The sequence below is a fragment of the Orycteropus afer genome, unplaced genomic scaffold, assembly GCF_000298275.1.
Source record: "Orycteropus afer afer isolate SDZICR_OR568_19922 unplaced genomic scaffold, OryAfe1.0 scaffold00603, whole genome shotgun sequence".
NCBI lineage: Eukaryota > Metazoa > Chordata > Mammalia > Tubulidentata > Orycteropodidae > Orycteropus > Orycteropus afer.
This window is the reverse complement of record NW_006922190.1, coordinates 281,518-304,749: the sequence shown is the minus strand read 5'-3', so window position 1 is coordinate 304,749 and position 23,232 is coordinate 281,518. Positions and strand designations below refer to the sequence as shown.

Below are 23,232 nucleotides of genomic sequence, written 5' to 3'. Positions count from 1 at the left end.
CGCGCGAGATTCAGGCCAGGGTCAGAGGTGAGCGAGAGTTTCCTGGCGGCGCTCTGGCGCCCAGACTCCATAGGAGAAGGTGTCCCCAGGGATTCGGCGGGGCTGGACTCCTTGGTCGGCCAGTCCCTGTCGCGGCAGATGCTTCCTTCGCCTTTCGTGGTGTAGCTAAACCGCGTTATTAAATTTTTGTTTTGAATTTATGATTCCAGTTACAGGTATTTTCGGGAACTCCCAAGAATTGTGTAGCGCTTCTTTGGGGCGGGTTTCTTGGTGTCCATATTGAATAAAGGTTGTTCGCTTCACTATGGAGTTGTGACGTTTTGCAGGTAAACCATAAGTTGTTACAAAATCTTGTGCAGTTGGAAGACACTCAAGTCGATCAGGGAAATCAGTGCAACTGCAAATAGCGACATTTGGATTTGGATTAATTACCAGCTATCGCTGCTAACCAGAAGGTTGGCGGTTCAAACCCACCAGCCACTCCTCGGAAGGAAGATGGGGCAATCTACTTCCGTAGTGATACCGCCTCGGAAACCCAAGGAGGGGTCGCTATGAGTCGAGTCCGACTAGACGGCACATAACAACAACACCAGCTATCACCATGGTTACCGGGAGTTCTGAATTGAACTTGGTGAATAGCTAGCTGCACCTGGAAGCCATCTCCCATAACCACTGCATAGTGGATGCTGCGATTTCCTAAATACCATACATCAAAGTCCCTATTAGGCTCCACGATATAAAGTGATTTGCAAGCAGGGGTGGAAGGGGAGGGGAGGAGAGGAAACACTGCAAAATAATTTAAAAAGGCAGAAAAAAAAGTGATTTGCAAGATTTTCAGAGTTAAGCTGGGTACGGTGGTTGGTGACTGTGATGTAGAGTTAGATCGAAATTAAGAAAAAGTTTTAACAGAATTGGGCTTTTAAGTGGTTTGCTTTTAAAAGCCTAAAAACGAGTAACAGTTTGATCTGGTGGTTGCATTGGTAATATGCTAAGATTTAGTTTTTTAAGGAAAACAAAAACTAAGATTAAAAATTGAGAGATCCTAATTTCTAGTTGTGTAATCTTGGGAAAGTTACTCGTTTTCAGCTTCTGAGAAATGAAGACGCTAACAGCTATGGTTTTCTCACAGGATTCCATTAAATATTGTGTAGTTTGAATGCTTGGTTTGTAAGTGGCATACGAAGTTAGTTAATGTCTTTTTTTGTGTAGTTCTTACATAATTTAAAGTTCCTAAGCTTTTCCAAATTCATTGATGTCAAATCAAATTTGAAAGCCATCACTTTTTTTTTTTTGGATATTGTTTTATTTTTGTCTCCAACTTTAGATTCGGTGGTCAGAAATTTTTCAACTTCTCTACATTCAGCTTAAACTCCTGTGAGCTTTTCAAGGGTGGGTTAATGTTTTTTTTAAAAATCATGTGTATTCCTGGAACTTAGCATGGTGGCTGTCATGCATCAGGAGTCAGCCTATATTTTTTGGAAATTTTTTTTCATACTTTTCTGTTTTTAGATCTAAACTGGTAAAAACCTAAGTTTTGGGTGCATCAAGAACAAACCAGTTTTACACAGAAAATCTTGTTTCTTGTCACTAGAAAATTATGCTTTAGCTGTGTATAGTTCATAGGGCTAGTTAAAAAGAGTTGGGTAAAGAATTAGATTGGAAATTAGTTTTATTCACCATCACTCTCAGAGCAGATGTGTACCTTTTCTGTGCTCCGCAGAGAGGATACCGCTAAATGTGGCAAGGAACACTGATGTGCCAGTTCCAAAGTGGTCTTTGACAGTGACAGCACATTTGATTAAATTGTAAACCTCTAAAAATGCTGATCTCTGGGCCCTATCCCAGACCAGTTAATCAGAATCTCTGAGGGTGAAATGGGGCATGGACTTCTCACTTTTTAAAGGTTCATGAGTAATTGTTGTTTACAGCCAGAAGAATCCCTGTGTTAAATGACAGACAGTTTTCAGAAGTATAGCTGGTTTGCGTGAGGAGGGAAAGGGCTAGAGGGACTGGAGCTTCATCTGGAAGATGCAGACTGAGGCATTTGGGGGCATATTATTAGAAGATGTTTTATCAGGTGTGATAAATCTATGTAGTGAGCAAAGCCAGAGGAAAAATGATGAGCAGCATCAGGAATGATACAGACAAGAGATTCAAAAAGCAGTTTTGAGCTATGTCTTAGTCTTAGTTATCTAGTGCTGCTATAACAGAAATACCACAAATGGGTGGCTTTAACAAGCAGATTTATTTTCTTACAGTTTAGGAGGCTAGAAGTCTGAATTCAGAGTGCTGGCTTTAGGCAAAGGCTTTATTTCTCTAATGGCTCTGGAGGAATGTCCTTGTCTCTTCAGTTTCTGCTTCCTGATTCCTTAGAGATCTCCATCTATCTGGCTTGTCATCTGTTTTACTCCATCTCTGCTTACTCACTTGCTTGTTAATCTCAAAACATACCTTACACTAATCCTGCCTCATTGACATAACAAAGACAGATCATTCCCAAATCAAGATTATAACCACAGGGATAGAAGTTAGGATTTATAACACATGTTTTTGGGGGACATACTGCAATCCATAACATTCCACCATTTGCACCTCCCCCCACCCCAAATTCATGTCTTTTATACATGCAAACACATTGACCTCATGATATTATCCCAGAAGTTTGAAATCAACTCCAAATCCAAAATCTCTTTTTAGTCATCTAAATCAAAATGGGTAAAACTTTAGATATATTCCATCCTAGGGCAAAATTTCTCTTCATCTGTTAGCCTGTGAAATCTAGAACACAAGTTAACCTGTTTCCAAAGTACAATGATAGGCATTTCCAATACAAATGGGAGAAATCTGGAGGGAAGGAAGGGATAACAGGCACCAAGTAAGCCCAAAACCCAGCAGAACAGATTGGATTAGCTTGCAAGGCTTGAAAATAATCCTCTCTTTGAGACCATCTGGGCAATTGTCCTGCTCTGCAGACTTTGGGTATTGATCATGCCCTTTTGATTCTGGGTGGAGGCCTGGGCTCTGGGCTTCAGCTCTGCCTTTGATGACAACTTTGCTCTCTTTGCTTTGAGTAGCCCATTCTACTCCATCTGAGTAGTGACCCCACCCCCTTGGCCCTGGCAGGCCCCATTCTTCTATACCGTGGGCATGGCAGCCCGTACTTCAGCTTTGGGCAGTGGACCTTTGCCTTGGGCAGCCCCACACTCTGAGTTGACGAAAGATCTACTCTAAAATCTAGGAAGGTGTGGCCCCAACTTTGAGATCCAGGAGGCTGTTGCCCCACCCTTTGAAACTGAGAAGGCCCTGCTTTCCATGTTCCTTCAGTTCTGCTGATCTCAGAGTTGCTCCTGGTATGTTCTTTCCTTGTCTTGGATGACAGAAGTAGCTCCTTTGGCCTGGATGACAGAAGTAGCTCCTTTGGCCTGTTGCCTGCTTGTATAATTTGAAGAGGCAGTGTTCTTTATCTGCCCCCTTCATTCTGAGCTGATGGAATTTTTGCTGTGGTAGTTGATTAGAGCTATCAGTTACAGACTTAATTTCTTTAACCAGAGATTGTGTAGCCCTGTCCTTGCTGAAAATGCTGGGACGCGTGTCCTTAGCTGTGTCTTTAGTTCATATAACAGAATTTTCCAAATTTTTCTTCTTGTGTTTTACTGTAAGCATCAAAGAGAAAACACATGATCCCTTTAAGATCTTGGTTAGAAATCTTCTCAGCCTAATGTCCATATTCATCACTTAGATGTTCTACCTTCCACCAAACCATTTGAACATAATTCAGACACGTTTGCCACTGCGTGAAAGACATCACTTTTTGTTCAATCACATGTTCGTCATTTTCTTTTATAGCCTCACCAGAAATGCATTCAGTGTCTACATTTTTATAGCATTGTGTTACTAGTGTTAACATGTATTCTCTAAGATGACACTTTCTTTGTACTTCTCCTCACCTCCTTCTGAGCCCCGGTCATGAAGGTCATTCCTTTGACATCCACCCATTACCCAGTACCAAAAACACTTCCACGTTGTAAGTGTCTGTTAGAGCTCTTCTGGTACCAAACTGTCTTAATTACCTAATGCTGCTGTATACTATAACAAATACCACAAGTAAATAGCTTTAACAATTGGAATTTATTTTCTTATAGTTTGGGAGGTTAGAAGTCTGAATTCAGACCATGGGTTGTAGTGGAAAGCTTTTCCTCTGTCAGTTCTGGAATAAAGTTCTTGCCTTTTTAGCTTTTGCTTCCTGGTTCCTTGAAGATCTCCTTGTGTCTTGGCATGTCTTGTACCACATCTCTGTTCTGCATGTTTGCTTGTTTAATCTCTTATATCTCAGATAGACCCAAGACACACACTACACTAATCCTGCCTTGTTAATATAACATAGACAACTCATTCCCAAATGGGATTTTAACCACAGGTGTAGAAATTCTGAGCCGACTGCCACTGTCAAATTAATTCCGACTATTAGTAACCCTCTTAGGACAGAGTAGAAGAACTGCCCCATAGGGTTTCTGAGGCTGTAAACCTTTACAGAATCAGACTGTTTCATCTTTTTCCTGCATAGTGGTTGGTGGGTTCAAACTGCCAGCCATGTGGCAAGCAGTCGGATGCTTTAACTGCTATGCCACTGGAGCTTCTTGGCATAGAGGTTAGGATTTTTTGGTGGTGGTGGTGTGATTTGGGTGAAAATTTACAGAGCAAATTCACTTTCCATACAGCAGTTCACATACGTTTTGTCTCATGACATTGACCACAATTCACCACAATGCACAGCTCCCCTCCCACTTCCTCCTGACAGTCACCTCTTCCCTGAGGTTAGGATTTTGAATACATATTTTGGGAGAAACAATTCAGTCCATAACAAGAAAATCTTGTTATGATTTACTGAACTTTGTGGCCAACTGAAGTAGTATTTCACTTTTGAAGAATCTTATCGATTGAATTTTCAATTTAGCATATCTGCAGAAGTTATAAACAAACATGTCACTTTCCCCAGTTACTTTACATAGTAGTTGTTGGGATAAGGTGTGCTTTTTCTCTAAAGGAAACTGTATTGAGATATAAGTCGTGATTTTAACTTGCAGACTATATTCTGCTCTATCTAGTTCAAACTGTACTTTTCAGCAATGAGCAGAAAGATTTTGATACCAAAACCAAACTCAATGCCATTGAGTCAGATCCGGCTCATAGCGACCCCTCCTTGGGTTTCCAAAGCAGTATCACTATAGAAGCAGATTGCCGGATCTTCTTTCTGAGGAGTGGCTGGTGGGTTTGAACCGCCAGCCTTCTGGTTAGCAATCAAGTGTCTTAGGCACTACATATATTTTATTTCAATGTGTTAAAAATATATATGCTTCAAGTAATTTTCTCATTAATTACTAAATCTCATTTCTTACTCTGGTTAGTCATGTTAATAAGTTTTTGTTGTTTTTGCTTTTACAGTACTGTAAGATTGATATTAAAGACGGGATTTTCACCTCACTTCAGCAACACACATACATTTTCTCTTCTGTTTGGACTCCTGTTATACCACAATGGTAAGCTATAACTCAGTAGTTCGGAATTTGTGTTTAGAAAGGTATTAGAATGTTCTCTTCCTTCATCTCCACAGAATACAAATATTATAGATACAGAAATGCTTTTATAAATTGTACATTACTATAACTGGGAAATTACACAGAAATAATTTACATAGTCCTTGCTACAAAACATGTGCATCTTGCAATTCTATTTTCTAATTATCATGTATAATTTACACAGATAATCCATCTACCTTTTTGAAATGTTAAAAAAAAAAATTTAATTCTGTATACTTTACTATTAAGGAACTGTGGTGGCACAGTGCTTAAGGTATTTGCTAACCAGAAGGTTGGTGGTTCAAACCCACCACTCACTCTGTGGATTGAAGACAGGGCAATATACTTCTGTAAAGATTTACTGCCTTGGAAACCTAATGGGGGTTGCTGAGAGTCAGAATCAACTTGATAGTCCAAATCCTTGGCAAAGCTGATGATTATATTTGTAAATAGTTTTAGGGCACACAGCTTCTTCATATATTAAAAATTTCTCTAAATTTATTTTTTAAATTTAAAAACAAATGTACATCCATTTGCCTGTTTGTTGTTGCACATGACATACACATTAAGCAGCATCAGTGCTAGCCTTCCTTATGGAATGTTACTATTTACCTACATTCAGTTAGTAAACATGTTTAAGGCTAGGCATTAACTTTTGCCATTAAAAAATTAAAGGAAAAAATACTTTCTAATGTTTTAAAGAGGAGAGAGCATTTGACAGTAGGAGAATAAATGAACATTGACCAAACCTTGGAAAACATACATCCTTCTCCTCTTGGGATCTTTTATATCTCTACTCCTGCTCTGTTACTAAAAAGTGGAGCTATCACAGTAGGGTTATATGTTGCTTTCTTATTACTTTGTTATTTCCTTGTTAAATATTTGAAGGAGATTGTGAATGAAGGACTCTTAGTTGTACAAATGCACATGTATCTAACTAGATCTTTCAAAGTTTTGATTTCAGAAGATAAAATATTTATTTGAGCAGACTGGCTATTTAAAATTGTCTTATAGTGTATATTTAACTCTAATTATTTGATATAAATTTATTTTAAGATTGTATTTTTATGCTGGAAAATAGGTTATACTCAAAAATCTAATCATGAATCCTGGGAACCAGTTTTATTGAGAATCTACTCATAAGATTTTAAAATAGATTTTATATACTTATTTTAACTGAGCCTTTTGTAATGATGGTAAATTTTAGACTTTTTTCACTTCTTATATTTAGGTATTTGGATTATCTTTGATTATACTCTAAAAAGGCCAGCTATTTTTATAGACATATGAATTCTTCATTCTTAGTGGAGGTATTAATGTCCCTTACCTTTCCAAGCACTTCCAGAAAATGGGGATTTTTGTTCTTCCCCCAATAGTTTTGGGGTTTCAGTAGATGGAAAGAATTTTTAATCCATGCAATTTGATAGGCTGAGTTATGAGATCCTGCAAAATAAAACAATCTGGATCCTTGTAAATGAAAATGAAAGTTCTGTGTCTCTGATTGAATCAAAAGATATTTAGCAATCTGAATGAAAAGTACCTTAACTTTTGTGGTATGGTACCCAAACCACAAAACTGGAAAGATAAATCATTGATGGTACATATGTTTAACTTTGTTTAAATCTAGTGCTTTTTATTTTTATGTGTTATTATAAAAGTAAACTTCACAAATGTGGAAGATGTCACTTTTATATTTCTCCTCCTTCCTTAAAATAAAGGTCTCTAAGAAATGGATGAAGGATAGGGATCTAATAGATCTCAAACCTTAACTTTTAATAGTAATACTATATTTCATCAATTTTAAGATGCATTTTTATACATCTTAAAGTCTCTGAATTCCAGATGAGTGTACAATCAATTATATCCTGTAGTTATAATTGGCAGTGTTTTTTCTTTCTTAATGTTAACTAAAATAACAGCGTATTCATATAATTGATAGCATCTTAAATTCGTTATAATATCATTGTTCATTGCATTTCTTCTAGGCATTGAGCTAGAAACTGTTGTTATAGGTTCTTTGCATATATTAAGAATTTCTAAATTGATATTTGGTACCAAACACCACCCCACTCCCATTTTTTGGTATTCTTAACAGATACGAGAATTGTGTCTGTTTTGATACTTAACAGCCGTAGGTTTTCCTGGATTGTGCTTTTAGAATATGGAAGAAATTAGGGTTTATATGCTGTGGAAGACAAGCCTGGCTGTTACTTCTGAATGGTCACAGCCTTAAAAACCCAGTGGAAGCAGTTTTACTCTGTGCACATGGGTTCACTGTGAGTTGGAATCAACTTGAAGGCAATAAATGACAAAAATAGTGGTAGCTACATTATTCAGCTCTTTTTATCAGCCTCATGAGTACTAACCACAAAACAGTTTTAGCATTTCTTATCTAGTTTGTTGCCATAATCAGGTGCCCAATACTGCCACATTTGTTCTTGTAACATAACATACAGTGGGGTGGAGGAGAGAAAGAAAATATATTAGACCCATTTTAGAAAATAGGACACATTTAAAATACTTAATTAGAAATGTTAAATGTATATTCAGTTATTTGTTGTGAAAATAACTAATATTACCAAATACACTATTTACTTTTTACAGCAACAAGCTTTAGAACTAGCTTTGGATCGTGCGGAGGTGAGGCGTGACTAAGTTACATATTAAAATAGTCTTTAATTGACAAAAAAACCTCAATTTTAAGAGACTTGTATATTATTTTAGGACAAGTATGTAAGTCCTTTTGCTGTGAATATACAAAAATAGGTTATGTTTGGATCATCTATTACTTGGAATCCTTAGATCATAGTGCTGTGGAATAAAATGTATCTGAACAAGGACATACATTTTCTGAAAGTATCTTTTCTTATTTGACAACTTTTCTTAATTAAAGGAGAAAAATAGCTAAAAAATAGAGTCCTTGCAATTAAATATGGTGCTGTTTTAAATACATACGTATATTCCAGAGAACCAGAAAACAGAATATTTCTGACCTGTGAAAATGCAGTTCTGGACCTAATAAGGTTTTGCTTACATTATAGCAATGAAATATATCTACTCCTCACTTATCAACTCTCTGGTTATCTGACATTTCACATTAGTATACAATAGTAAAAAGTCTACTATCCGACTATTTTGTGCATTAACAAGTGTGGGGGGCGTTGCATGGTGGCACTGCCTTGTTCCCTTCACTCCCTCCTGCTGGTAAAGGTGCCATATCCAGCACAGCATCCATGGCGAAGGCCCCTAGGCCAACTGGCAGGCAGTGTTGAGCCAGTAGGCATCTGTTACAGCTTTCTAGCTCCTATGCAGCCTGAGACCCTGCAGCTCAAAATTGCTGTGGAGTGGGAAGGTAAGAGAGAAAGAGGCATGGGAGGGGATGTTTGGAAAAAATGTGTGTGTTTAATGACATCCCAAAGTGAGCCAAATTGGACCTGAAGCCTTAGCTTTCTTTGGTTGTGCCTAGTCATTCAGGGTCCCAGCATGCCCAAACTTCAGAGACTTGCCAGGCTTAGAGTGCAGAGCAAGCAGTAGGTTAGGGAACACAAGGCCTGCAGGGGAGCCCTGGAAAAGGCTCCACAAGGGAAGTTCTTACCCAGTATAGGAGGAAGGAGAAGGGGTTAAACCATGGGCCCTCCAGTCATAAAGCCTGGCTTTATTCAGCTTTGTCTTCTCTCAGCCCTCTTCTCCACAGGACTAACCCATAGAACTAGATTACTCAGAGTGATGAGCTCATCAATAAAGCTTAGCTCTTATTTCTGTGATTGTATTTTCTGAATTAAAAGAATCAGACAAATGGGTCATCTGAAAACAGGGGGGAAAGAAAATCCTCCATTATCCCAGAACACTGATTTTCATGTAAGGCCCTTGTCTTTGAAACCTAACCATGTTGATAGATGAGGAGTAAGTATGTTATGCTACATTTTAGTGCAGTTTAAATTTCATTTGTCTGTAACATGTATTTAGAAGTTGAGTAGTTTTACCTACAAGGTATAATGTAACATGATCAGAAACTTTAGTCTCTAAATAGACTTTTTAGCCTTACGGATGTTGTAGATATATATAATATGTTTGTTCCTTCACTACTTAAAAGGCAAACTATGTTCATAAACTTTTCTTTTTTTAGTATGTCATTGAAAGTGCCCGACAGAGACCTCCTAAAAGGAAATACTTAACTAGTGGAAGGTATGCATATGTAATTGATAACATCTTTGATTCATTGAAATATGGTAATGATAGGCAACCACCATTTATTGCATTCCTATTAGGTACTGCAGGAGCTCTGGTGGAACTGGGGTTAAAGCATTGGGCTGTTAACCAAAAGGTCAGCAGTTTGAACCCAGCAGCTGCTCAGCAAGAGAAAGATGGGGCAATCTGATTACAGCTTTGGAAACCTTATAGGGTAGTCTCTGTCCTGTAAGGTTTATATGAGTCGTAATCAACTCAGTGTCAGTGGGTTATTTTTTATTTTTTTAATTAGGTACTGAGCTAGAAAGTTATATTAGTTATTTTCATGTGTTAGAAATTTCTAAATTTATATTAATTATCAGACCCTACTCCTAATTTTGGGGAAATTGGTAAAATTAAGGAAAAAATTTAAATAACATCTATTTTGTGATGATTATTACATTGATATTGTATATTGACATAATTGTATATTGTTCTTTGTTAAAATTTTTTTTAGAAAATCTGTATTTCAAAAACTTTATGACTTATATATTGAAGAATGTGAAAAAGAGCCTGAAGTTAAGGTAAATACACATTTTTTTATGGTTATTGTGGCTTTAAAAATAAGAAGTAGAAAGTGTGGAGGACTTAAATTTGAAGCAATTAATGATTTGTATTTTTGTGAGTGAGCTAACAACATCTTTTCCAGCCAGCCTTATCAGTTATGCAGCTGTACAGAGCCTTGGTTAATCTGGTACTGGAAAGAAACTGCATGCTCAGGTAGGAGAGGGGGAAGAGTGTTTGTATCATAGGAAGCAAAGCCACAGTCTGTGTTAATCTCTGGCTGCTTCTTCATCCTGGGAAGTAATTTCCAGATTGGGATAGAAGAAAAGTAACCCATTTCCTCATGGTGATGATGATTTGTAATGGAAAATTAAAACTATTACAGGACATGCAAGTGATTCACCTGTTACTAACATTAAGTGACCCTGAACTCATTCTTGTGACCAAATTTACTTGTATAATTTTGAATTTCCTGCATGTTATAAAAGTGAATTTGGTCACAAAAATGAGTTCATAGTCAGGGTCACTTAATTTATTTTTAGTTAGCAGAAAGGTATGGGCAGGGGAAGTGTAATAGAAATTGATTTCTTGATGTCTTATGGACTCTTGATTTGGAAGAGCCTTAAAGGTCTCTGTGAACTTCACTTGTCCTTAATGTAATTCCGAAATGAATACTTTTTTACCATTTAGGCAAAAATTGTGAAATATTAGTAGTATCTAGCCTCCAAAATCTTTCCATAGGTGAAAAAAAAATGACTGTTGGATTCGTACAAATAAATCTTATGGTGTGGTTTCCTTATTGACATATAATAGATTGTGTGTACATAATAAACTGCCCATTTTTGGGATAAATCCATGTGTAAATTTTTTCCCTTTATTTTTTTAAAATCATGTTAAAATATGTTGTTGTTATGTGCCGTCGAGTCGGCCCCGACTCATAGCGACCCCTCCTTGGGTTCCCGAGGCAGTATCACTACGGAAGTAGGATTGCCCAACCTTCCTTCCGAGGAGTGGCTGGTGGGTTTGAACCGCCAGCCTTCTGGTGAACAGTCAAGTGCCTTAGCCACTATGCTACCAGAGTTCCCGTGTTTTTAAAATATATATAACAAAAAATTTTTGGTAGTTTCTTTTTGTTTGTTTATATATCATAGTAGTTAAAAATTGTTCACCTTTTTCTTTTCACCCTGGAATAGAACATTTTTTATTCTTGAGTGCTGATCAAAAATTTACAATTCTTCTGCTTATGACTCTGTATATGAATATACATTTATCTGATATTTACAGGTGTTACATTTAATTTGTGTATATGTAAATATATTTGGTTTAGTTTTGAGATCCTGTAAAAATATTCTATTGACTTAGATAGCTTTCCTAAGATTCAGTAAAAGGAATTGCTGTATGTGTAAGTAGTTTTCATTCCAAATAATACACATTTCTGAAACCATGGATTTTGGTGAAGACGTGTGGTATTTCCTGGTTTCTTATTTGTCTTTTTTTTTTTTTAAGGCAATGTTAGTGATTTCTAAGGAACTGTAAATTGAATTTAAAGAAAATTGTCTATACTTCCTCTTAACCAGTTAGTTATTTTATGTTTAACATTTTAACTTATTAGAGCTGTTGAACTTACTTGGATTTAATAAAGGCCATAAAATATTTAACAAATGTACACTTAATCACAGTAGAACCAAAGGGAATGTACCAAATTTTTCATTTGTATAAGACTTATACTTGATAGAAATAAATTATATAGCATATATGATTTTTATATTTGTATTTAATGGTTTTATATTTTTATTTAAAAATTTTGTTTAACCTTCAAAGTTACGTATTTTGTATTTAGATACTTTTCTTGTTTTTTAGATTATCAGTTTTTCTTTGTGATTGAATTGATAATACATAAAACTTAGCAGTAGATAAAAATTAAGTGTACATAGGTGTCCTGTACATGGTGGCCATACCATTTATGCATCTTTCCCGTATATTCAGAATCATATGGAAGGAGCACCCAGAGACTACATCAGGTCTGATGCATTATTTGTCAAGGTTATACTAGATTATTTTCATGAGCTCTGCCTCTTTTTAAAGCAGAAGTTAAGAAGAAATGTGAACTTGTTAGAGAAGCTCGTTATGCAAGAGACATTGTCATGTCTCGTGGTCAACCTGTACCCAGGAAATGAGGGATATTCTCTGATGCTCAGGGGGAAAAATGGATCAGGTAAGATGCTCCAGAGGACACTTTTCACAAAAATACTTCCATCAGGCAAGATGTGCCGTTTTTTTAAAAGGGTAACCTGCTAAATGATTTGTCCATCAGATAAGTTTTGGGTTAGTGATGGAAACGGAATTTTGATGTCTCTTCTTTATGATATGATTTGTGAGAATATTAGAAATTCTCTCAAGTATGATTATCCTTCCTAAATATACATTTGAAAAGTATTCTAATTGAGCTAAGTCTTTGATGTCAGATTGTAAAAGACAGTGTTTAATGATTGTCAAAATTTCCTTTTTCTTCTATTGCCATTTATATTACATTTTTATTTTATGATAGCATTAAGATGTTTTAAGGTATGTTTTCCTTCTGCAGTTTGAATACACTCTGAATCCAAATCCTTCAAAATTATGCAGACATTTAGATAATTTTTTGTTATTTTGTGAATGTGAGTATCAAAGTTTTAAAATACAAGTAATCTTAGATTTCACTAGAGGCATCTAGAAATTTGATACGGCCATACTAATGTTATGGGTTCTATAGGGAACTATCTAGAATTTGTTCTTCTGTTGCTAATTAATTATAAAATGTAACACTAGAGGATTTTGTTCTACAAGTGGGCATGTTTCAGAGGAGGTGCCAAATTACCACTCCTGATTTTCAGATTAGATTAATTAGTCATGAAGGAACTTTCAGTTAATCTCATGCTAGAATTTTGTCATATTCTGGTTATGGTGTTGCTGGCTGTGATTTGAAGTGTATTCTGCTGGTTTTACTTTTTACATCGGAATTGAGCTTTGGCTGCCAGCCAGATGTTTTTTCGTATCTTTCATGCTTTTTTCCCCTTTCTGGTCTAAAATTTTATATAATTTAGTGAGTCTTTTCGTAATAAGAAAAGTGAGTGATATATAAGACTTAAATGAAGGACATTAACCTTTTGGTTTTATTCTGTTTTTATTTTTTATGAAAACTCATTTGAATTAAGCACCTAGATTTTCTGTGAGCTTGTTTATTTCAAGAAACTTTATATGTTTGAATTAAGATTCTGAGACCATTCGATTGCCTTATGAAGAAGGGGAATTGCTTGAATACTTGGATGCAGAAGAATTACCTCCTATTTTGGTTGATCTCCTGGAAAAATCTCAGGTACAAAATGACTCTCTTTATTTTCCTTACATTTGTGAGCTACAAGGTATTTTGTGAGAAATCATACTTAATCTGTGTTATTAACAGTGTTTAAAACATGAAATGAAATACTATTATATAATTATGTGGAAATTGGCTTGTTATGGAATGTTTAGGCTTATATTGAAACATTTAGATTTAGTTATTCAGTTCTTCTAAAACTGCTATATCAATTAGCTTATCAGTTGAATATCTCCTTACAGCTAAGAAATTACTCTCAATATGCATGAAGACATAAACCTTTTGCTTGGGCAGCAGAAATTGGCTTTTATCTCTGTACTTTCTTTATATTCAACTTCAGTAATCACTTCTTTTCTCTGCTCTCCTTTCTTCTTACTCCCTTGGCCCACCCCTGCTATGTACTTCACTGAGGAAAGAGACACAATCACCTAGCAACTTTCATTTGCCTCTAGCCCTGGTTGGCCAGTTTCCCCATATCTTTTTCCATACTTTCTGCCTGCCTTCCTGTTAAAATAGATGTCATGTGTTGCTCCTAAAGCATCCATAGGGACTTGTGTTCTGGATTGTAACTTCCTTTTCTCCAGGACTTGCAACAATAGCCTCCACTCTGGTGTCTTCTTTTTATTTTTCTTTGTCTATTACATCAAGAACACAAATACACTGTACTCTCTCCCAACTTAAAAAAAAAAAAAAAAATTCATCTTTGACCAAATATCCTCCTCCATTTACTGCTTTATATTTCTCCTTTGGACAGGAAAACTACTCAAAAAATTGTCTATAATCTATAATCATTGTCTTCTCTTCCTCATATCCCATTCTTTACTCAACCAGCTTTACTCAGCATTATGGCATCATACAGAGGCTGCTCTTGCCCAGATAATCAGTGATCCTCATGGCACCAAATCATTGATCACTTTTCTGTTCTTGTCCTAATTATTCTCTTAGCTAAGTTCAATGCAAATGACCACTTCCTCTTTGTAACATCTTTTTTTTAGACTTTTTGGGGGGAGACATCAGATATTCCTGGTTTCCCTCTTTCTTCATTATTCTTTTGGTCTTTCTGTCTTCTGTGCTCCATCCATATGTGTGTGCAGGTTTTAGCATTCAGTCCAAGGCCCTTTATTCTTCAGCAACATGATTACAACCAATTTCATGGATTTAAAAATGCCATTTATGATCCCTAGCCGTGGGCAATCCACCAAGCCCCAAACTCCCATAGGTTCTTCAGAGTTAACAGAAACAGAACTTTTTAATATCCCCTCCTGCACCATCCCCAGTCCCTCCAATCTAAGGAATGACTCTACTCAGTTCCTGGAGTTAAAAACCAGCTAATCATTCTTAATTCTTCTCTTTCCATCACCTTCTACATTCAGTCTATCAGCACGTATCAGCTCTTCCTTCAAAATATGTGATCCACTGCCATAGTATATAAGTAGCTCTGGTGGCATAGTGCCTAAGGCATTTGACTGCTAATCAGAAGGTTAGTGGTTCAAACCCACCAGCCACTCCATGGAAGGAAGACTGAGCCATCTACTTCTGTAAAGATCTACCGCCTCAGAAACCCAAAGGGGGTCGCTATGAGTGGGGATCAACTTGATGGCAGTGAGTTTGGTTTTTTGGTTCTGGTTTTACTGCCAGTTATCTTGATAAACTCCCTATTTTCATTCTGTTGTCGTTAGGTGCTGTCGAGTTGGCTCAGACTCATAGCAACCCTTTGTACAACAGAACAAAACATTGCCTGTTTGTGTGCCATCCTCACAATCTTTGCTGTGCTTGAACCCACCATTGCAGCCACTGTGTCGGTCCGTCTTGTTGAGGGTCTTCCCCTTTGTCACCCTCCACTTTACCAAGCATGATATCCTTCTCAAGGGATTGGTCCCTTCTCACAATGTGACCAAAGTAGGTGAGACGGAGTCTGACCATTCTCACTATCAATGACATTCTGTTGTACTTCTTCCAGGAAAAGTTGTTCATTCTTCTGGAAGTCCATGGTATTTTTGGTATTCTTCTCTCCAACACCACAATTCAAAAACATCAACTCTTTTTTGGTCTTCCTTATTCATTGTCCAGCTTTCACATGTACATAAGGCAATTATAGATACCATGACTTGCATTAGGCGCAGCTTAGTGTTCAAAGTGACTTCTTTGCATCTTTGCTCTTCAGCACTTTAAAGAGGTTTTGCAGCAGATTTTCCTGGTGCAATATGACACCTGATCTTTTGACTGCTGATTCTTTGGGTATTGATTGTGGAACCAAGTGATATGAAATCTTTGACATTTTCAGTCTTTTCTCCATTTATCATGATGCTGCTTATTAGTCCAGTTGTGAGGATTTTTGTTTTCTTTATGTTGAGGTGTAAGCCATATTGTAAACAGTAGTCTAATGTTCATCAGCAAGTGCTTTAAGTCAATTTCACTTTCAGCGAGCAAGGTTGTGTGATCTGCATATCACATGTTGCTAATGAGTCTTCCTCCAATCCTGGTGCCACGTTCTTCATATAGTCCAGCTTCTCAGATTATTTGGTCAGCATAGAGATTGAATAAATATGGTGAAAGTATACAATCTTGATGCACACTTTTCCTGATTTTACACAATGCAGTATCCCCTTGTTCTGTACAAACAATAGCCACCTGGTCTGTATACATGTTCCTCATAAGTAAAATGAAGTTTTCTGGAATTCCTGTTCTTCTCAGTGTTACCTGTCATTTGTTTTGACCCACACAGTCGAATGCTTTTCCATAGTCAATAAAAAACAAGTACACATCCTTCTGGTAGTCTTTGCTTTCAGCTAAAATCCATCTGACAGTGACAGTGATACCCATTGTTACGTGTCCTCTTCTGAATCCAGCGTGCACTTATGGAAGTTTCCTGTAAATATATTGCTACAACTATTTTTGAATTACCATCAGCAAAATTTTACATGCATATAATACTAATAATACTGTTCTATACTATCCACATTCTTTGGGGTCACCTTTCTTTGGAATGGGTACAGATATGGATCTCTTCTAGTCAGTTGGCTGGGTATACTGTCTTCCAAATTACTTGGTGCTTTCAGTGTGGCATCTGTTTTTTGAAACATCTCAGTAGATGTTCCATCAGTTCCTGGAGGCTTGTTTTTCACCAATTCCTTCAGTGTAGCTTTGACTTCTTCCCCCATCATATGCTACCTCCTGAAATAGTTAATCATGAACCATTTCTTTTTTGTACAGTACTCTTGTGTATTCTTTCTGTCTTCTTTTGATATTTCCTGCATCATTCAATATTTTCCCACAGAATCCTTCAGTATTGTAATTCGAGGCTTGAATTTTTTTTTTTTTTTCAATTCTTTCAGTTTGAGAGATGCCAAGCATGTTCTTCCCTTTTGGCTTTCTCACTCTAGATCTTTGCACATTTCATTATACTTGTTTTCTCAAGCTGCTCTTTGGAATCATCTGTTCAGCTCTTTTGTCCTGTCATTTCTTCTTTTGTTTTGGTTGTTCTCTATTCAAGAACAGTTTTCAAAATCTCTTTTGACATCCATTTTGGTCTTTTCTTCCTTCCCTCTCTTTTTAATGACCTTATGCTTTCTTTCTATATGATGTTCTTGATGTCATTCCCCACACCTCGTCTGGTTTTCAGTCATTGGTGGTCATTGTATCAAATCTGTTCTACAGATAGTCTCTAAATTCTGGTGGGATATAATCAAGGTCATTTTTTGGCTCTCATGGACTTTTAAAATTTGCTTCAGCTTCAGCTTAAACTTGCATATGAACAGTTGATGGTCTTTTCCACAGTCATCTCCTGGCCTTGTTTTGGCTGCTTATAATGAAGTTCTCCATAAGCTCTTTCCACAGATGTAGTCAGTTTGATTCTTGTGTATTCCATCTGGCAAGATCCAGTTGTGTAGACACCGTTTATGTTGTTGAAAAGGGTATTTGCAATGTATGAGTCATCAGTCTTGCAAAATTCTTTGATATGGTCTCCAGCATCATTTCTATCACCAGTACCATATTTTCTACCTACTGATGCTTCTTTGTTTCCAACTTTCATATTTCATTTATCTGTAGTAATCAATATGTCTTTAATTACCAGTTTCATCAGTTTCAGTCTGTGGAAGTTCTTAAATATCTTCAATTTCTTCATCTTTAGCTTTTGCAGTTGGTGCATAAATTTGAATAGTAAGTAGTATTAACTTGTCTTTCTTATAGGCATATGGATATTATCCTAACACTGACAACATTGTACTTCACGATAGATCTTGAAACATTCTTTGTAACAGTGAATGGGGCGCCATTCCTCTTCAATTTTTCATTCCTGGCATAGTAGATCATATGATTGCCTGATTCAGAATCGCCAAAACCAGTTCACTTCAGCTAACTCATGCCTAAGATCTTTATGCATTCAATTTCATTTTTGACAACTTTCAATTTTCCTAGATTCATATATACTTTGTACATTCCACCTTCCAATTATTTATGAATGGTTGCAGCTGTTCCTTCCCATTTTGAGGCATGTCCCATCAGCAAATGAAGGTCCCGAAAGCTCTACTCCACTCACGTCATTAAGGTTGACTCTGTTTTGAGGAGGGAGCTCTTTCCCTGTTGTATTTGAGTGCCTTCCGAGCTGAGGGTCTCATCTTCTGGCACTGTATCAGACAGTGTTTCAGGGCTGTTCATAAAATTTTCCAGTAATATATCAGACAGTGGTTCACTGCTATTCATAAGGTTTTCACTGGCCAATTATTTGAGACATGGATGTCCCCCTCCTTCATCTGAGCCTCTCTTAGTCTGGACACTGTGCTGAAACCTGTCCCCATGGGTGCCCCTACTGGTATTTGAAATACCGGTGACATAGCCTCCAGCCTCACAGCAACACACAAGCCACCACAGTATGATAAACTGACAGATGAGTGATGGATTTTCATTCTAGAACTTTCAAAATCAGTTCACTAGCTGTTGTCTTTAGGTGCTGTTGAGTCATCTCCAACTTATAGCAACCCTGTGCACAGCAGAATGAAACACTACCTGGTCCTGTGCCAGCCTCACGATCCTTGCTATACCTGAGCCCATTGTTGCAGCCATTGTGTTAATCCATCTCATTGAGGGCCTTCTCCTTCTTCATCAACCTTCCACTTTACCGTGCATGATATCCTTCTTCAGGAAATGGTTCCTTCTGACAGCACATCCAGTGTAGGTGAGAAAAAGTTTGGCCATTCTCACTTCCAAGGAACATTCTGGCTGCACTTACTACAGGGCAGATTTGGTACTCTTAGCATTCTTCTCCAACACCACAACTCAAAAGCATCAGCTCTTCTTCAGTTTTTCTTATTCATTGTCCAGCTTTCACATGCATAAAAGGCAATTGAGAATACTATGGCTTGGGTTAGGTGCACCTTAGTCTTCAAGGGGACATCTTTGCTCTTCATCACTTGAAAGAGGTTCACTGAGGACAGCCGTAATAACCTTACAAAATTCAAAATTCCATGGGCACTGACTGTGGATCCAAGTAAAATGAGATCCTTAACAGCTTCAATCTTTTCTCCATTTATCATGATACTGCTTATTGGTCTAGTTGTGAGGATTTTTGTTTCCTTTATAATGAGGTGTAATCATACTGGATTACAGGGTCCTCTCACCGTACAAAACCTCTGCCTTCCCGTTTGTCTGTATCTCTTAACTCTTCATCTTCACTAACTACTCTCCAACCCCCCATGTGTTCTCTATCTACTACAATGCACCAAACTCATTTCTTCCCTTAAGGCCTCACTTCCTATTTCTTCTCTCTGCACTGATCTGTCCCAGATGGTTGGCCCTTTCTTTTGATTCAGGTCTCAGCTGAAATGTCACTTCCACAGGGAGGTTTTTATCTGAGTACCCAATGTAAATTCGACCCTCTATTTTATTTTCTTTATAGCATACATCACTATCTAAAATGATCTTATTTGTTTATTTGTTTACATATTTATTGCTTGTCTCCCCAAACTGAGAGCAGTGTCTTACCACTTGTTCTGGTTACCTAGTGCTGCTCTGACAAGATAAATGGGAAGTGGCTATGGAATGAGGGACCTTGGGGTCCAGCAAGTTTACCTGTGTTCTGTTGCTATTCAAAGGCATTAGACAGTGCCTGAGGGTTATTGCTGATGTGAGATGGACCTTGGCTGAAAGGAGAGAATACCATTGTAAAAAATGAGGATTCCAGAACACTAAATTGTGTTCATGAGGAACCTGAACACAGACCAAGAGGCAGTTGTTCGAAGAGAACAGGGGGCTACAGCATAGTTTAAAAGCACGGAAAGTACGTCAGGGTTGTGTCCTTTTACCATATTAATTCAATCTGTATGCTGAGCAAATAATCTGAGAAGCTGGACTATATAAAGAAGAATGTGGCACCAGGATTGGAGGAAGATAACAACTTATGATAGGCAGATGTTACACCCTTTCTTGCTGAAAATGAAGAAGACTTGAAGCACTTACTGATGAAGATGGAAAAGTACAGTTTCCAGTATGATTACACCTCATTATAAAGGAAACAAAAATACTCACAACTAGACCAATAAGCAGTATCATGATACATGGAGAAAAGATTGAAGCTGTTAAGGATTTCATTTTGCTTGGATCCACAGTCAGTGCCCATGGAAGCAGCAGTCAAGAAATCAGGTGAAAATGCATTGATCAAATCTGCTGCAAAAGACCTTGAAAGTGTTAAAGAGCAAAAATGTCACTTGAAGACTAAGGTGCATGTAACCCATTTTCATTTGCCTCATATGTTTGTGAGATCTGTACAATGAGTAAGGAAAGTTAGAGAAGAATAGATACATTTGAATTATGGTGTTGGCAAAGAATATTTAGTATTCATTCTGTGAACTGCCAGAAAAATGAACATATCTGTCTTGGAAGAGGTATAGTCAGAATGCTCCATAGAAACAAGAATGGCCAGACTTCGTCTCTCATGCTTTGGTTATGTTATCAGGAGAGACCAGACCCTGGAGAGAAGGCTTTCATGCTTGGTAAAGTAGAAAGTCAATGAAAAGGGGGAAGACCCTCAGCAAGTTAATACAATGGTTGCAACAGTGGGCTCAAGCCTAGAAATGGTTGTGAGTGTGGCACAGGACTGACTGGGCAGTGTTTCATTCTGTGGCTATGAGTCTGAGCTGACTGAACCTAACAACAAATATTTCTATAACTAAAAATCACCCACTAATTTAAAATTTCTACTTGAGCCAAAGTAATGAACTTAAAACAATTTTTCTTAGCCCATTTATGTCAGTAAATCCATCAAGGAAATCTGTTTAATAAGAATATGAATAGCCAGAAGTAATGCATTACAGTGTAAAGGATCTGAACCATATTACTCAAATCCTCTTATTTAGGCTTTTAAAAAATGGTATTTACTTAAATGTTTTTACTCAAAACAGGTGAATATTTTTCATTGTGGATGTGTCATAGCAGAAATACGTGACTACAGGCAATCTGGTAATATGAAATCTCCTGGTTACCAAAGTAGGCATATTCTTTTACGTCCAACAATGCAGGTAAGAAGTGTTTAACTAAGAAATATTTTAAATTTCAGTTGTAGTTTTATTTATTAACTTTATTTGTGTTTGCGTACCTGTACATTAATGTACACTTAAATTTTTATTTTTTCTAGACTTTAATTTGTGATGTACATTCAATAACAAGTGATAACCATAAATGGACCCAGGTTAGTTGTTTCTGGCTTTTAACCTCAAGTGGGATTAAATGTAAGATGAAGCAATAGTTAACCATTATGTTAAGCACAAAGTACGTTTGGCTTACATTTTTATTCACAATGAAGTTTGTCACTTTTAGTGAAAAATGATCTAGAATTCTTTTATGAGCTTTAGAAGTCAAGAGTCTCTTCAGACATGATTATAATCCCTCAAGGAACTCCAATCCAAGTGAAATAGAATCAGGCTGACCTAATCTGCCCTGTGTGAAAATTTTTTATCATCTTCCAAACAGAAGAGAGATATTTTGTTTGTACCGTGGATCCTTTTCGATGGTGATTTCCTATCACTAAGGATTCTAACACAGGCGTAGTCTTTTTCTTTGTTGTGTATGCTAGTTGCCTTGGTATTCTTTTCCCTAAGAATAGCCAGTTAACTCTTTAATTTCTGGCTCAGTAATATATATGAGGTACTCATTCACAAGAGTATTCACATATTTCTCTGTTATTTAGAGAGTGATAATTACTTAACCAAAGAAAATACCAGCAATGAAAATTACCTTCTTTGTGAAATACAAAGATTCAGTTCATTAATAACTATCAAATGTTCTGTTTTTGTTTTGGCTATAATCTTTAACTCTACAATAAGGTTAAAAGCTTTTGGGAAAATAGATAAAAATTAACTCACTGTTGTTCCCTGTATGAGGTTGCTAAGGCAGTAGTTCCTTCTTCTGAAAGTTGATATGAGAACATGGTATTTATTTTACCTTTCCTATTTTATTGTATTGTTTATATTTTATCATACTGTAAAATACAGTATGAAATACAGTATGAACTGTACAAGGACTGATAGAATTAATACAAAATTATCAATTTGGTACCTTAATGAAATATTGAATGTACACAGGAGTCATTTATAGATGTGAAAACCATTAGATAAAAAGACTTAGGAAACCACCCTCCTCCATGGGAAATTTTGTAATGCAGACATCAGGTGACTAAACCTATTTATCCAAAAGTGGGACAGCTGATAACTGTGTCCCTGCAGTGATGAAATAGAAAGCACACAGTAATACTTATAAAGAATCCTTTAAAAAAAAAAAAAAAAAGGCATTAAACCAAGCCTCTAAATGTAACTAACTGCTTATAGAGGATTCAGGAAGTAAAAGATCTAGTTAAATTATACCATGAGGAAGCACTTGGCCAAATCCAAGCAATAATTTACATGAGAAAAGCAAAAAAGATGGAGGAAGAGGTGATTGGTTTAGAATAAAAAGATACTTGAGAGATAGAATAACTGAATGCAATGTATAGACCTTCTTTGAGTTTGGATTCAAACAAACCAACTAAATTCACTCTTGAGACATTGAGTTGGGGAGGATTTTAATCTAGACTGGGTATTAAAAGTTTCTTAACAGTTAGCAATGCCTACTGAACTATTCCAGGTATAATCATAATAATGTCTGGCATGTATTTTAAATTAATCAAAAAGTTGCAGAGCGGTTAAACCAAATTGGATGTTGGGCACAGGGGGTCATTACACTTTTTCTTCTACTTTTGTTTTTCTGTAGTAGAAAGTTGAATAAAACTATTGAAAGAGGCTTTTTTTTTTTTTTGCAAAATTTTTTTTTTAAGTTTTATTGTGATTTGAGTGAAAGCTTACAAAGTAAATTCATCTTTTATACAGCAATTTACTTTGTCTCATGACATTGACTGTAATGTCCCACAGTGCAACAGCTTTCCTCTTACTCCCTCCCCATAGCCACCTCTTCCCTGTCTCCTTCCCTCCCACGCACTCCTTCCCCCTGAGCTGTCTCCCTGTGCATACACAGCCCTTCTGTTCTCCCATGATTGATCTTTCCAAGGAGTGTATCTACCTAACGTAAATGTTCAGCTCATAT

The 23,232-nt window shown here is 36.8% G+C and overlaps 1 protein-coding gene across 1 annotated transcript in view; it reads left to right on the top strand.

Annotated features, from left to right (window-relative positions):
* The first annotated feature begins 8,114 nt into the window (after positions 1 to 8,114).
* Positions 8,115 to 23,232, top strand: part of SUPT20H (SPT20 homolog, SAGA complex component) — a 69,554-nt gene continuing 54,436 nt past the window's right edge. Inside the window, exons 1-7 of the mRNA XM_042783030.1 lie at positions 8,115 to 8,216; positions 9,703 to 9,761; positions 10,261 to 10,327; positions 12,393 to 12,522; positions 13,559 to 13,662; positions 21,060 to 21,176; positions 21,293 to 21,346. Of these exons, the coding sequence (XP_042638964.1) occupies positions 8,115 to 8,216; positions 9,703 to 9,761; positions 10,261 to 10,327; positions 12,393 to 12,522; positions 13,559 to 13,662; positions 21,060 to 21,176; positions 21,293 to 21,346 (633 nt within the window). The remainder of the gene's footprint in view (positions 8,217 to 9,702; positions 9,762 to 10,260; positions 10,328 to 12,392; positions 12,523 to 13,558; positions 13,663 to 21,059; positions 21,177 to 21,292; positions 21,347 to 23,232) is intronic.